The 13,217-nt window shown below is 37.0% G+C and overlaps 1 protein-coding gene across 1 annotated transcript in view; it reads left to right on the forward strand.

Moving 5' to 3' along the window:
* Positions 1 to 13,217, forward strand: part of ATP10A (ATPase phospholipid transporting 10A (putative)) — a 120,458-nt gene that overhangs the window by 67,638 nt on the left and 39,603 nt on the right. The window contains exons 4-7 of the mRNA XM_074151349.1: positions 4,672 to 4,778; positions 4,883 to 5,014; positions 7,436 to 7,569; positions 9,133 to 9,385. Coding sequence (XP_074007450.1) covers positions 4,672 to 4,778; positions 4,883 to 5,014; positions 7,436 to 7,569; positions 9,133 to 9,385 — 626 coding nt within the window. The remainder of the gene's footprint in view (positions 1 to 4,671; positions 4,779 to 4,882; positions 5,015 to 7,435; positions 7,570 to 9,132; positions 9,386 to 13,217) is intronic.

Below are 13,217 nucleotides of genomic sequence, written 5' to 3' on the forward strand. Positions count from 1 at the left end.
AATAGAAATATTTGAGTGTGTGTTGTAAACGTGAAAATTCTGTTCCCCACAGTTATTCTAAAATCTGATCACTGTAGGTAAACAATGTAGCATTGGCAGGCCAAGTTAAAGGGAGACATGATAATAAAAAAACACAAAAATATTGCTAAATGCATTGAGGCAGGCCTGGCCCTATCCCATAGCTGCAAAAGTGTAGTGTGCACATTACTACATATGACTTCTTCAGTTATATTGGCACAGTCTGCATTGAACACACTCTAGGTGTGCAGACAGGCAGGCAGACTACCAGTTTTACTCAGTTGCTCGCTTTAATGCTGTTTTGCAGTTTCTGCATCCTCAGATGTCCCAAACATATTTCCTCATTTTTATTTCCCCTAGAAGAACTCTGTGTAAAAAGAATAGAATAAAACCTAACATGCCCCATGCCTTCTATCCAGATTATGTACACTATGCATGGCAAACATTCAAACATCCCATGCCAGGTTCCAAAAATAACAAAATTTGCTTTAAAAACTGTGGGCAAGGGAAAAGGAGAAATAGTAGTTAGCATTCTTGCTTCCCAGCTTTTCTCTGAAAGTAAAAATTCTATTATTAGACAAGAACAGAAAACTTTATCTGATAATACCAAAATAAGTAAAGCAAGGAATGTGTGTATTTCTATTTTAAAGCTTGTCATAGAATCATAGAATCATTCAGATTGGAAAAGACCCTTGGGATCATCAAGTCCAACCATCTACCCTACTCTACAAAGTTCTTCCCTACACCATATCCCCCAACACCACATCTAAGCGACTCTTAAACTCATCCAAGGATGGTGACTCAACCACCTCCCTGGCAGCCTGTTCCAGTGTCTGACCACTCTTTCTGTGAAGAATTTCTTCCTAATGTCCAGTCTAAACCTACCCTGTTGCAGCTTGAATCCATTCCCTCTTGTTCTATCGCTATTTGCTTGTGAGAAGAGACCATAACATTTTTTTTGTCATAAAATAACAAAACCAAATTAATACAAAATCATGTTACATTTTTTTTAAGGAAAAAAATTATAAATCTATACAGAATTGTCTCTTTAATGTGCTATAGTGACACCACCTCTCCTGGAAAAAAAACCCCTAGACTAAATTTCATCAGAATTGGGAGTCAGGAAGATTCTGACTGATGATGTGCACTAAGAGTATGTTTTCTGTGATTCTGTGAATATTTTCTTTGGGAGTGTCAAGCCTTGGAAAGTAATGCCAGCTCTACCATTTGCTTTGTAAGACACTTGAGAAAACAGAGAGTGAAAGAAAATACTCTCTTCTGAATACAGTTCTGATACATCACCTTGGTATTTAATGCTGGTAAACACACAACAAGGAAAAATATAATAGAAGGCTAAAGTGAGCTACCATCAGGCTTATTTTTGCGTTTCTGTATTAAATCAGGAGGCGTATTTCTACACAAGCACTTTCAGAGTGCTGTAGCGAAGTAGTAGGTAACTGCATCTGCTCTGCCCAATTCTCTTAATTTGTGGTGCATGTGTATTTTAGATGCTTAGATACTGCATATTTGTGGTGTCATCCATGAGAGAAATTGCAGAGAAAAAGAGCATTGCACCTGCAGTCATGGGCTTGCCTTCATGTTCCAGACGTCTGTTCAGCTGGCCACTGTTTTAAATACTGACAGAGAAAAGTTTCCTTCTTTGACTCCCAAAGTTATACTGATCTAAATCCAGGATGGAGAAAAACAGACTGTTCAACTTCTGTAACAAGCTTAAGGTTTATAACTTCGCAGGGCTAGAAATGAGGTCTCAGCCATTTCTCCACCCAGACATAAAGTTATAGCATTGGCAGGTTTGTTATCAAAGTGAGCAGTATTATCTAACTCTAGTTTTCGTTATTTTTTAATCCAGACTTTTATGTCTGTAATTTTTTCTTCCTTTTATCATCAGTGCCCAATTGTCTTACATGTATGTTCTGTTAGCGAGTCACTGGGAGTGAGTGCAGACAAGGAGGAAACAGTGAGTTTTCTCCAGCCCCTGCCAGCTTCTTTTTCCCAGATTCTGATTTCATTCATGTTTTTGAAAGGTCTGGTGAGCAACAGGTGAGTTGATTGACTTTGTTAGGATATGGAAAAGTAAAAAGCAGTATCAAACGCATATAAGGATAAGTTGTGGTGAGGGAACAGTTGGTGGGTGAGGGCAGTAGATTGGGGTCTTGGCACCTACAGGTTAACTTCAGATGTTGCACCATTGCTTTGGAGCAGTTGTGTAAGCTAAGATAGTAAGAACAAATATATAGTTGTATAGAAAAAAATATGCAAGTAATTGTATATAAAGGTTGCCATGTGCAATATACGTGTCACAGTCCACTGTTACTGTGAAGTGTAAAAAATTGATGAAGGCTATAAAATCATAAGGCAGAGCAATTACTTCTTAATTAGGTTTATCTTTAAAAAGCCCAATTTATTAACAGGAATCATTATTGTTTGAAGAATTCATTGGAAATTCAAACTAACATCTTCATGATTTACGAGAAAGGCTAATGTAAAATTCAGCCCTAAAAAGCCGACAAATGGCAGAATCCTGATAGTATTGTAATTTCTACAGTACGGAATCATTAAGGAATTATTTCCCATAGTTCAAGCCCAGCCAAATTTGGGTAATTCTCCAGCTGGCCATCGGTGCTTACACCTGTTGGCATAGCGCAAGAGGGCTGTTGGGCAGGCCCCAGTTTTTGAAGCTCATTTGGCAAAAGGAGAGGCAGTGGGTTAAAGAGGTTTGCTGAAAAGGGCAGAAGCCAACCCTCTGTTCTTGTATCTGAGGCTGATAGGGAGGATGGGCTGAGCAGGGGAAGTTCTCTCCTGATGAAAAAAACAACTTCATTTTTGTATCAGAATTGTAAACCTGATGTTATCTGCTGCTTCTCTTCTCCATTTGTTTCTGGTCTTTAATCATCTCTAGGCAGATGTTATCACTGCTACCTCAGGTGAAAAACCCACCACTTTTTTCCATCCCTACAGTGAAAAGCTAAGCATACCTGTTGAAACACCAATGCTTTTGATTTCTATTTTTGAGCAGGAAGTGGATTTTATACTGAACTAAAAAGGACTGTGTGTATGTGTCTATATATATATATATGTATGTATGAATATATGTATGTATATTATTTATAGGTATATTCTACTTACTAAGAACATTGACTAGAGGCTACGTAGCATAACCAGCATAACAGCATAATCTGAAAATAGTCCTATGGGACTGGGGAAGAATACAAAGGATTCACCAATGTGAACCTTTTTTTTCTTGCAGATCTCAGAATATTTGATAAATTCTTCAGGCCTGAGATCTAGAAGGATGTGCTAAAGTTAGAATTCTGGTCCTCATTTAGAAAAAAGAAAAGATTCTAACAATCAGAGAAAAGCATAAAGATCTCACCCAGGTGTGAAGGCTTAGAAAATAGGAAGCATATAAAAAGAACTCCACCTTTTTATAAAAGACAGTTTGCAGATTTCGGGGGATACAGAATTCTAAATGTTCAAATCCAGGTAGCCATAAAATTCAACATTGCAACAGCACAATGTTAATTTTAGCATAGCATATGTGCTTTTCCAGGATTTCTCTTGAACTCCCAGCTTTTACTGCTTTTTTATTGCAGTCCGTTTTTTAAGACTTTGGAAGAGAGATGGTTTTGATGCTCTGAAAGTGAAGGCAGAACATTTAAACATTCCAGACTTTGCTTTAATCTTCTCTGAGGCATTGGGATACTGCAGTTGATTAAATTAAATTAAATTTTATTCATTTAGAAAAGATTTGAAATCATTATTTGGTTTGTCTTTTTTACCTAATAAAACATTCTAATGCTATTTTTTAATTGTTGTTATTATTGTTTAGCATTTCCCTGGTGACTGTTAATTCTCATATGGCTGTTTTGTGTATTTCTCTGTCAGCTGAAATTTGAGTCAGTCTATACACAGCAGACAATGAGTTGTAATGGAAATGTTACTCTGTTCCATTTTTCTCATGTGTTTTGGTGCTAGTCGACAGGAATCATTAGGGCACAGGCCATTTCGTCTTTCTTAGAGAGTCAGTGAGATACTTCTGAAAGGAATTTCTCTTGTTCTCACTGGTGAACACATGGAATTTTTTTTCCTTTCTTTTTCACTGAACTGATGCATGTTATCCCTGGCACATCTTCCTTTATATCACTGCTTCTGAAGCATAGTCCTTTACCAATTTCACCATATTTCTCTCTAGGATTTCTTTGATAAATGAGCATAGTGGATTAATTATATGCACTGCACAGCTGCTCTTAGGTGGACTGGATTAACTGGGATTGCACAGTCAATTTGCAGGTGCACAGAAAGTCCAATGCATTTTCAAAGCATTAGACAGTCTGCACACATGCTGTAGGTTTGGCCTGCATATCTCTAGTGAGCATTTTTCCAGTACATTTGTATATCCAACAGCAACTGGTACTGCTCCAGCTGGGCTGCTGCATGTTTGGGATTCTTGGGTAGGTCTGCCAGAGAATCTTCCCAGGAGGAAGATCTAAGGAAATATTTCACCATCAGGTTGACAAAACTTCTTAAACTTTGAAGATGTTTCCTGGGCTTGTTATATTACAGAGTAGTATGATTTAACAAGCATAATGTTTTGACATGCTGTGCTTTGTTCTGTTTTTAAATTTTCTGTAGTGTACATAAAAATGGAAAAAAGGATGGACTGTTCAAAGAAAATCTTTTGTTACGTGGATGTACCATTAGAAATACAGAAGAAGTTGCAGGAATAGTAATCTATGCAGGTAAAGGCTGTTTTTCTATCTGACTAGACACACCGCCTTTTTGTAGGTTCCTTAAAATAATAACAAAAATGCATATTACATCATTTGATGAATTGCTTCTGCAGGGCATGAGACCAAAGCTTTATTAAATAATAATGGACCCCGCTACAAACGCAGTAAGCTTGAAAGACAGATGAATGCCGATGTCCTTTGGTGTGTCCTCATACTTCTAATCATGTGTCTGTTTTCTGCCATCGGTAAGTGCGCTTTAAAAGTAGAAACTTAAGTATCAGACTCTTCTGGGATTCCTGTGCTTAGCTTTATCAAAGATTTATGTATCTGCCAAAACATGAAGTCCATACAGCTGCCTCCATATTAGCTAATTTTTGGTGTGTTTTCTTCTTTGAAATCAAGATCTCTTGATACCTAACCTCATCTCAATAGCTTCAATCAAATATATGCTATTAGTACCAGAAATCTAAAGGCTTAGATTCTACCACCCTTGATAGCATCCAAAAATGTCAAGTGCAAAAGAAGCCACTTTATATGTAGTCCGCTCAAAATTACAGGTGGCAGAGTGTAACATGCCATTAATCAGTCAACAAAGTAATTTGTGAGCACAGAATAAACACAATTAGCACAATGCTATTCCCCAGTACTATTTACTAAATCAAGGGCACAGCGTACAACATTGACGCACTGTCCCTAAGGCTGCAGCTTTAACAAAGAAGAAATAAATAAAAGTCTAAATCTGCATAAATCCAAGTAGAAGGCTCTCTCGACTTCATGGAGTGTTTAAGAAAATGCTGAGGTTCAGGCTAGGACTCTTCAGGCTGTTTTTCCGCTCACTTGTGAGAATGAATTGAGTTTTACGTTTGGCACCCAAAATGATTCTTTGTACATGGCATATGAATTCCATATCCTTAATGTTTGTGTGTTCTGTAATGTTTGTGTGTGAGTCATACGGCATAAACACTGGAATGTTTCCTAACAACCATGATGTAGTTTAATAACAGTCTTATGCCATTTTAATACATCTATGTGCGCCTTTTTCCAGGTATTGTTAAATGCTGCTTAAAGATGAGTTTTTCCAGCTGTGAATCAGCCAGCATATTTGTTTCCACTGAGTTCATGACACTGTTTTATACTGTCTCAGTGTTGGGGAGCCCAGTCCTCAGGGGCTGAAGTGCTGTGGAAGGCTTAATTATAGGGAGTCACTCTTGTAGCTGTCCCCTTGGCCATTGCATCCCAGGTGTTGCCCCCAAAGCAGCGGCAGCAGGATGTGCACTGCAGTGGCTTCAGATCAGCTGAAGCTCCTGAGATGCATGAATGTGAACGGGAGGAGGTGGCCCACAGTAGGTGACACATACACCTTCCCTTCTGTCACTTCTGCTACAGGGCTAGAAACCACCAGCAGAGGGCCAGAGCAAACTGCTGGAGGTGGTGACAACCAAAAACCGCTGAAAAGAAATGTGCTTGAGCCCTTGGAAACCAGAGGTGCCTGGTGCTTGAAGACATGCAAAGCTGTGTTTTGTAAGAGTCAGGCAATTTTTGTACCTTCTGTTGAGAAAGTATAAGTGGAGGTACAGCACTTAACTAATTCTTTTGAAAATCTGAGTGAGGATATTTGTAAAACAAGTCTTGATGTAGGTTGTTCTCAGTGTGACGCTTCCAATTTTTGCTCTCAAGAATAAAAATAAAGACATCAGTAAAGACATCAGTAAGGTGGTATGCTCATGTTGGTAGTACAGGGACAAAATAATTCGCTCACTTGGCTTAAATACTGTTTTTATTTTTCAAGAGTTCAGTGCTGGTTTTAGGTATCAAGATATAAAGGACCTTGTCAGAATGTGGCTTACAAAAGATTACTTTTAAAGTAGCCTTTGTCATTTTTTTCTGATTTCCGACATATAGTGAAGATAGTTTGAATGCTTCTTATTGTGGGGGAATTCTTCCTTTTTTTTAACCTTAAAAACATCAGGCGTACCAGTTTAGGTCTTTTAGGACTGCAGATCCTAGCGCTCTACTTAAAAAGGCCACTTTCTGTCTCTTTAACAAGAATGTCATTTTCCCAAAATAATAATAATCTTTATTTAGTTATCAACACAATCAATTAGAAAAGGGTTTGAACAAGGCTTAGAGTTTCTTCTGTTCAACTAAGAACTTGACTTCTGTTCAACTGAGGAACTAACTCAGTTTCCATGCTCTTGACTGCTGATACTGTTATTTCAGAGATTAAAGCCTGTTCTGACTTCATCCAGCTGAAACTAGCTTAGTGGTAGCTGGCTAATGATATACCTAGTGCAGTCAATGGAGTTCTTTCATTTTAACACATCAAATATCACTGAAATGAATCCCTTTCTGAAGAAGTCTAGTTTTCTCTGCTGATTACAGAAAAAGCCTAAATTGCTAATTTAGACTGGCCAGCTCACTTTATTTGGATAAAGTTATTTCACATAACTCTTGTATGCTGTCCTTAAGGCCAGACAAACACCTTTCTCAAACCCCAAAGCCCAAGGCAGAAAAAAACATGGTTTGGGGGATTTTTTCAAAAGTCATGCAGAATAGTTGAAAACAAATACCATTTTCCCATATAACTCAAGTCTAACAACATTCGTACCATAAGCACTTCTCTTTGGAGGTAATTTTCATTTTTCTCTCTTTCAACTCTTCTGCAGGTCATGGCCTATGGGTATGGCAATATGGTGAGAAGAATAAACCAATTTTTGATGTTCCAGGGCCTGATGGCAAATATTTGTCTCCTGTTTTAGCTTCAGTATATTTATTTCTGACAGTGATCATAGTTTTCCAGGTAATCAAGTTGTACATGCTGTCACCTCTGTTCAGAGTTTACTGTAACAAAGCTATAAATATGCAGTATGTGTAGTATCAAGCACTAAAAAGAAGTACATTTAGTCACTTTAGAATTAAATTTTAGCTATAGGGAATGTGATAATATATAATCAGAAAACTAAATTAAATAAAAGAAGTGGTCTTGCCAGTGGTAAAAAGATGATAACTTCTCTGAAAAATAAACAAACTGATGCACATAGTAAACTGTCAGAGCTCCCTTGCTGTTGGAGAAGACAGTTATCGGAGAACCTTCTCCAGAAGGCTCAGGTATCTTATTTTATTTTGTTTTTAAAAAGTAGGAAGAGATAGGATGCAGTGGGCCCTGCTGGGAGAAAACAAGCTTTATGCTTCATATCCACCCACTGTGGAACACCTCAAAGACTGTGGGTGCCACTTCAGGTACAGTGTCCTGGTATGAACAGAAGTTGTATACTTTTTTAACTGCTGTCCAAAGCTATTGCTCTTAACAACTCCATATCTCAGCTAGGTAACATACTCTGGTAAAAGTTTTTTGGTCATGAAGAGAAATTTATTGAGTGGTGAAGGTGATGGTAAGTTAAGAGAAGTAACAGAGACTCATGTCACTGGGACATGGGAAAGTATGCCCGTTGCCTCACTAGAAGAGGTTGTGTTACTGGAGGCAGCAACTCCTTTATAAAAAAGGAATTAAAAAGGATGAGTTAAATTACTTTTTACGGTAAAGTATTGGGTTATGATATTGGTTAAAAAAAATTTACCACAGAATTCTTTAAACACCAACCTTTAATTGTAGTTTTTGTTTAAATAGCCAAATTTGCCACTTATATACAGGCTATAATTTATCCCTCATACCTAATTCAGGAACCTGAAAAATGTATGCAGGAGGGAATTTTTGTCCTGAAAAACATCTGCAGGGAAAAATTCAGGTACAAATTAGGTATTGCGTGGAGTTTTGACAATTCTTAAGAAATAGTTGAAAATCTTTTCTGGAGAAACTTCTTCTCACATCTCTTTCTTCAGCAATTATAAAAAGTGTTCTTCATTCATATAATCTGCATTACAAAAACCAAGGCCAAAAGAGATTATTCCTGTGGAGACGTTTACACTTCTCATTTTGTTTCTCCTATTTCTGCAAAGTGAATTTGTAAACCATCTGTTATTTATGCAGAATAAATTTATCCCAGTCTTTCACTTCTACAGGATTCTGACTTTACTGTCTGTTTGGGGTTTTGTTTTTTTTTTTTCGTTTTTCTTTCCCATCTAGTTTCAAGCTCACCTTATTAGCCAAAAAATTATTTGCTTCTGTCCAAGTTTTGGTAATCGCCCTTCTAGACACAATAATGTATTTCAGCTCTGCAATTCACCATAGGTTTTCCTCATCTAACACAGTAAATGAACTCTTTTCAAACAAGCCAATAACTTTACAGTACATGCTTAAAGTACGTAGCCTCTTGACATTCTAGTCTTACTGGATTTTAGTAATTCAATGTATCATTGCTTCTGTTTTCTCCTAATTCTCTTTTTTTTTTTTGGTATATTCTAGGTTATGATTCCAATTTCTTTGTATGTATCCATTGAAATAGTTAAAATCTGCCAAGTATACTTTATTCATCAAGATAAAGATTTATATGATGAAGAAACAGACTCTCAGCTGCAGTGCCGAGCTTTAAATATAACGGAAGACTTAGGTCAGGTGCAGTTTATCTTTTCAGACAAGACTGGGACACTTACTGAAAACAAGATGGTTTTCCGAAGATGCACTGTTTCTGGAATAGAGTATTCCCATGATGATAACGGTGAGCTCATGATCTTGTTTTCTATCTAATAGTTGTACTTTGGGCAATCTGAAGAAGATATAAAAACCACTGTAATCTTAAATCAAAAAGAAAACCAAAAGAAATTGCATGTATCCACTCAGGAGACTCCATAATAGCTGTTTTCAGATTATTATAATTTGATGTCTGTATTCAGCTGGCAATGACGATCTTATCAAAGTGTTCTGTAACCTCTACAGTATGTTATCAAGACAGTTAAAGCTTCTGGCTTTCACTCCTGATCTAGTAAATTGCTTGAGCACATGGCTAATTTAACCAAATTGAATAGTGCCACTGGTATCACAATTGCTATGTGTGTTTGAAGTATATATGTAAAATACCAGTTTTAAGCATACAGCCAGATTAGTGTCTGATTGAATACCTGGAAATACATGTGCTGAGAAACAAATGTAAACAGAAGTGCTGGTTTTCGCATTAACAAGAGACATAATCTGATCTAACAGCATATTTTATGGTATCTTTGTCAGAATCTTTTCAGTGCTCCTGTGTGACAGGTGTCTTCATTAAGGTATCTTCACTGCTGTATGAATACTGCAGTTGAGGGAATGTTCCCAAGTATCAGGTTCTTGAAACACTAAAACGTCAGTCTTTCTCACAAAGGAATGTGAGGATTGTCATCCCTATGTCAGTTTGTCACCCTTTCAAATTTATGAAGTGATTTCCTGTTTTGTGATTTGTTTGTAATTTGTGTTATTTTCCTCTAACATTTTGTTGTTATAATTTTTGACATAACAGATCTTAACTCTTCAAATACTCTGCCTGTATGCAGGGAAATACTGAAAGCTACAGTATTGCATTCCTATTTGCAAAAAAATATGTTTCTTAATCTACATAACCTATAGTGATCACTGTTTAGGAAGTTTTCTCAAAGACCATTACAGAAGTTCAACTTACAAATAAGAGAGATAGAATAAGAGAAATAATCAAAATAGACTGGAAAATCTAAAACATGCTTTTGAGAGTTCATAAGATTCCTAGCTGGAAAAAGATATTTTGAAGTTTTGGATTATGCAAGGATTATTCTTTTTTCTCTTACTTTAAAGTAATACCAAGACCTTACATTTAAGGCGCTCTTTTTCAAGAAACTAGGTTTTTGAGAAGTATTATTATCCCAGTGTTACAGAAAGAACTTAAACAGGGAGAAGCTGTGACTTCCTACCTCTGTATTGTAGGAAAGAAGGAGAGAAGAATTAGAATGAAGAGTATGTTTCTGGACTCCTAATTCTGATTGTGACATTCTGATTATTCATGATTTTTTTCTTCTTCCTGGCCATTTATCGTTTACTTATTTATACTAATTTCAGAGTGTACTTTGTTCTTTGCAGGAATGATGATGGTACTGCCAACTAAAATAGTGCAGAAAGGGTATTTTTATGAGCTTGGTATCATCAACAAATAATTAGGCTTACTTCAGGCTCCTGAATTAGAGTATTGAATTTCAGATCTTTCTGCTTCAAATATAATGTATTTAACAGAAATCTAAGTACGTGCATGCTTTCCTGTTATGATTTCAGATTATATAAAAGCTAAGGAGAGCAGAGTGAATCTCACTACAAACGGAAGTGTTAAATAAATACACAAAATAAACTGATTGTTTTTTTGGTCATTCTTTTCATGTATGGCTATGTTTGTGCTTTCTTGTAGTCAGTATAAAATTTCTGACAAATATAATTTTTAAATTGACACGGAATGCATATACAATATTTTATACAGGGTATTTTATTCTTTTCTCTACAGAAAATAGGTCTTTCTTTGTCATTCTGTATATGAAGGGTATAGATAGATCATTTTGATTGATTTTTTTTCCCTATAATCAGAATTAATAACAATAAAAGCTATTCTTCATTCGAGTCCGTTGTTAGCTTTATTATCCAGTCTTATATTCTAACCATCTCTTATCTTTTCTGCTGCTGAAACCTTCTTGTTCAGATATGGTAAAAAGTCTGCCACAGCTCTTTCTGGTTTTAGGGAGTGCATCAACATCATTTCATTTGTCAGCCACTTTTCTGTCTCTTTATACCAGAGTATCTGAATTCCTCTCTGAGCTTTTGAGGCATATGTTATAACTGGTGCCATCCTGCTCTGCACCTCAGGTTTTGCTGAAGACTTCATTAATTAGAAAATTCTAAAATCTTTCACTTGGCAAGTGATCTGAGGCTGCCGTATATCCAAGAAAACCAAGTAATATGTGTCTGCCTTTTCTTACTTATTTCAAAGATAACCTGTGTCTGTCTTCACTTATCTGAGTAATTTTTCAGGTACAGTAGTTAGTTACTTGGAATCAGACTCTGAGTAGCACTTTAGATGAAAAAATAGATTTAAAATTGTTGTCCATACGTCAAGATTCAAAAGCTGAAGTTAACAGGTCATTTTCTACTGTAAAAGCAGATAGCTCAGGATGGAAATATCCTTGTTCTGAGCTCTTTGGCCTAAGTTCGTTATTCTACTGTGGATAGGTAGCACTGCCTGTTATTCCAGTTGCTTGACCCTTTCCATGATAAGATCCTTTTTTCAGTCATGGATAGTTTTACAAAACTTTTGACTATTCGGTTCAAGTTTTCCATGCCAGATGTTTGCCTCAGGCATGAATTCTGGGGGAGAAATTTCAGTTAGAACAGCTCCATTCAGCCATATCCAAGAACAAGGCTAAGATGTAACACACTTTTTTTTTCCCATGCTAAGTTTTGGCAAATTTTCCTCTGAAGTCATCTAGAGGCCCTGTATTCTGGGGCTCAGCCGTGCACACACACAGAAGGGGAAAGTTATGCCTACAGTGGCAGATTTAGGTCTGAAATTTCCTCACTTTGGAACTTTAATTTTCTGTTGAAGCATTTTTTCTGCATAATCTAGGACTGCTGCATATCTGTTAATTACTAAATCAACAGATTGTGCATAGCCTTCATAAATTTTCTCTATGATGCATTATAAGCTTTTCTCCCTAAATTTTTTTCACAGTTACGAGCAGTTATCCCATTCTTTTCTGTTCTGCAGGGATTGTTGTACTGCATTTGTCATCATCAAATCCAAGTTCCTTCCTCTAGTGCATTAAGCAATGCCTGTGACTTTCCTTATGTGTAGCTTGGTCTTTCCCCTTCTTGCTCTCCCAATGCATGCAGTACACAATTTGTTTGGGTTTGGGGGCTACTTAAAAGGCATACACTATGCTGTGTTAGGTTTGGCCTGTTTGAGACAGCGTGTCTTTTTCTTGAGTGGTGGGAGCGTCCTTGTTTTCTTTGGAAATGTGTTCCACAAAGCCATGTAAATTCCCCACGTGAAAGGTGAGCTTTATGATTACAGGGGAGATTTCTGTTTTGCATCAGACGTGGACATGTTAATCATGGTTTTCATCAGAGAGGCTTGTGTGGACCTTATGCAGGGTTGAAGCAATTAAGTGCTTCTAAAATAGAAACTGAAACCCTGAACAAGACTTAATACTGTGTTTTAGGTAGTATAGGGAACAAGGGGCAGTTTTCATGAATCTGCTGGAGGAAGCATTTTCCTGCAGAATTCTGTATTAGCGCTAAATTTCTTATGAGGCTGATGGCACTATGCCCGGGAGTATTGCATTGTTTTAGTCTAGACAAGAGGTGACAAAAACATGAATAATAGAGGCCAATAAATTGCATCAGCGTGGGCCAGAATCTCTTAGCCAACTGGAGGTAGTACAAAGTATTACTCATGGGTACTGCTATGTGAGCTTAGCACCAAAGAGGAATGCAGGAACACTTGTGGAGGCTGTGAGGGAAGGTGTGAGTGTATTTAGCAACAGTTCCATGATGCAAGCTCTATCAAA

The sequence above is a fragment of the Numenius arquata genome, chromosome 1 (genome assembly GCF_964106895.1).
Source record: "Numenius arquata chromosome 1, bNumArq3.hap1.1, whole genome shotgun sequence".
NCBI classification, from domain to species: domain Eukaryota; kingdom Metazoa; phylum Chordata; class Aves; order Charadriiformes; family Scolopacidae; genus Numenius; species Numenius arquata.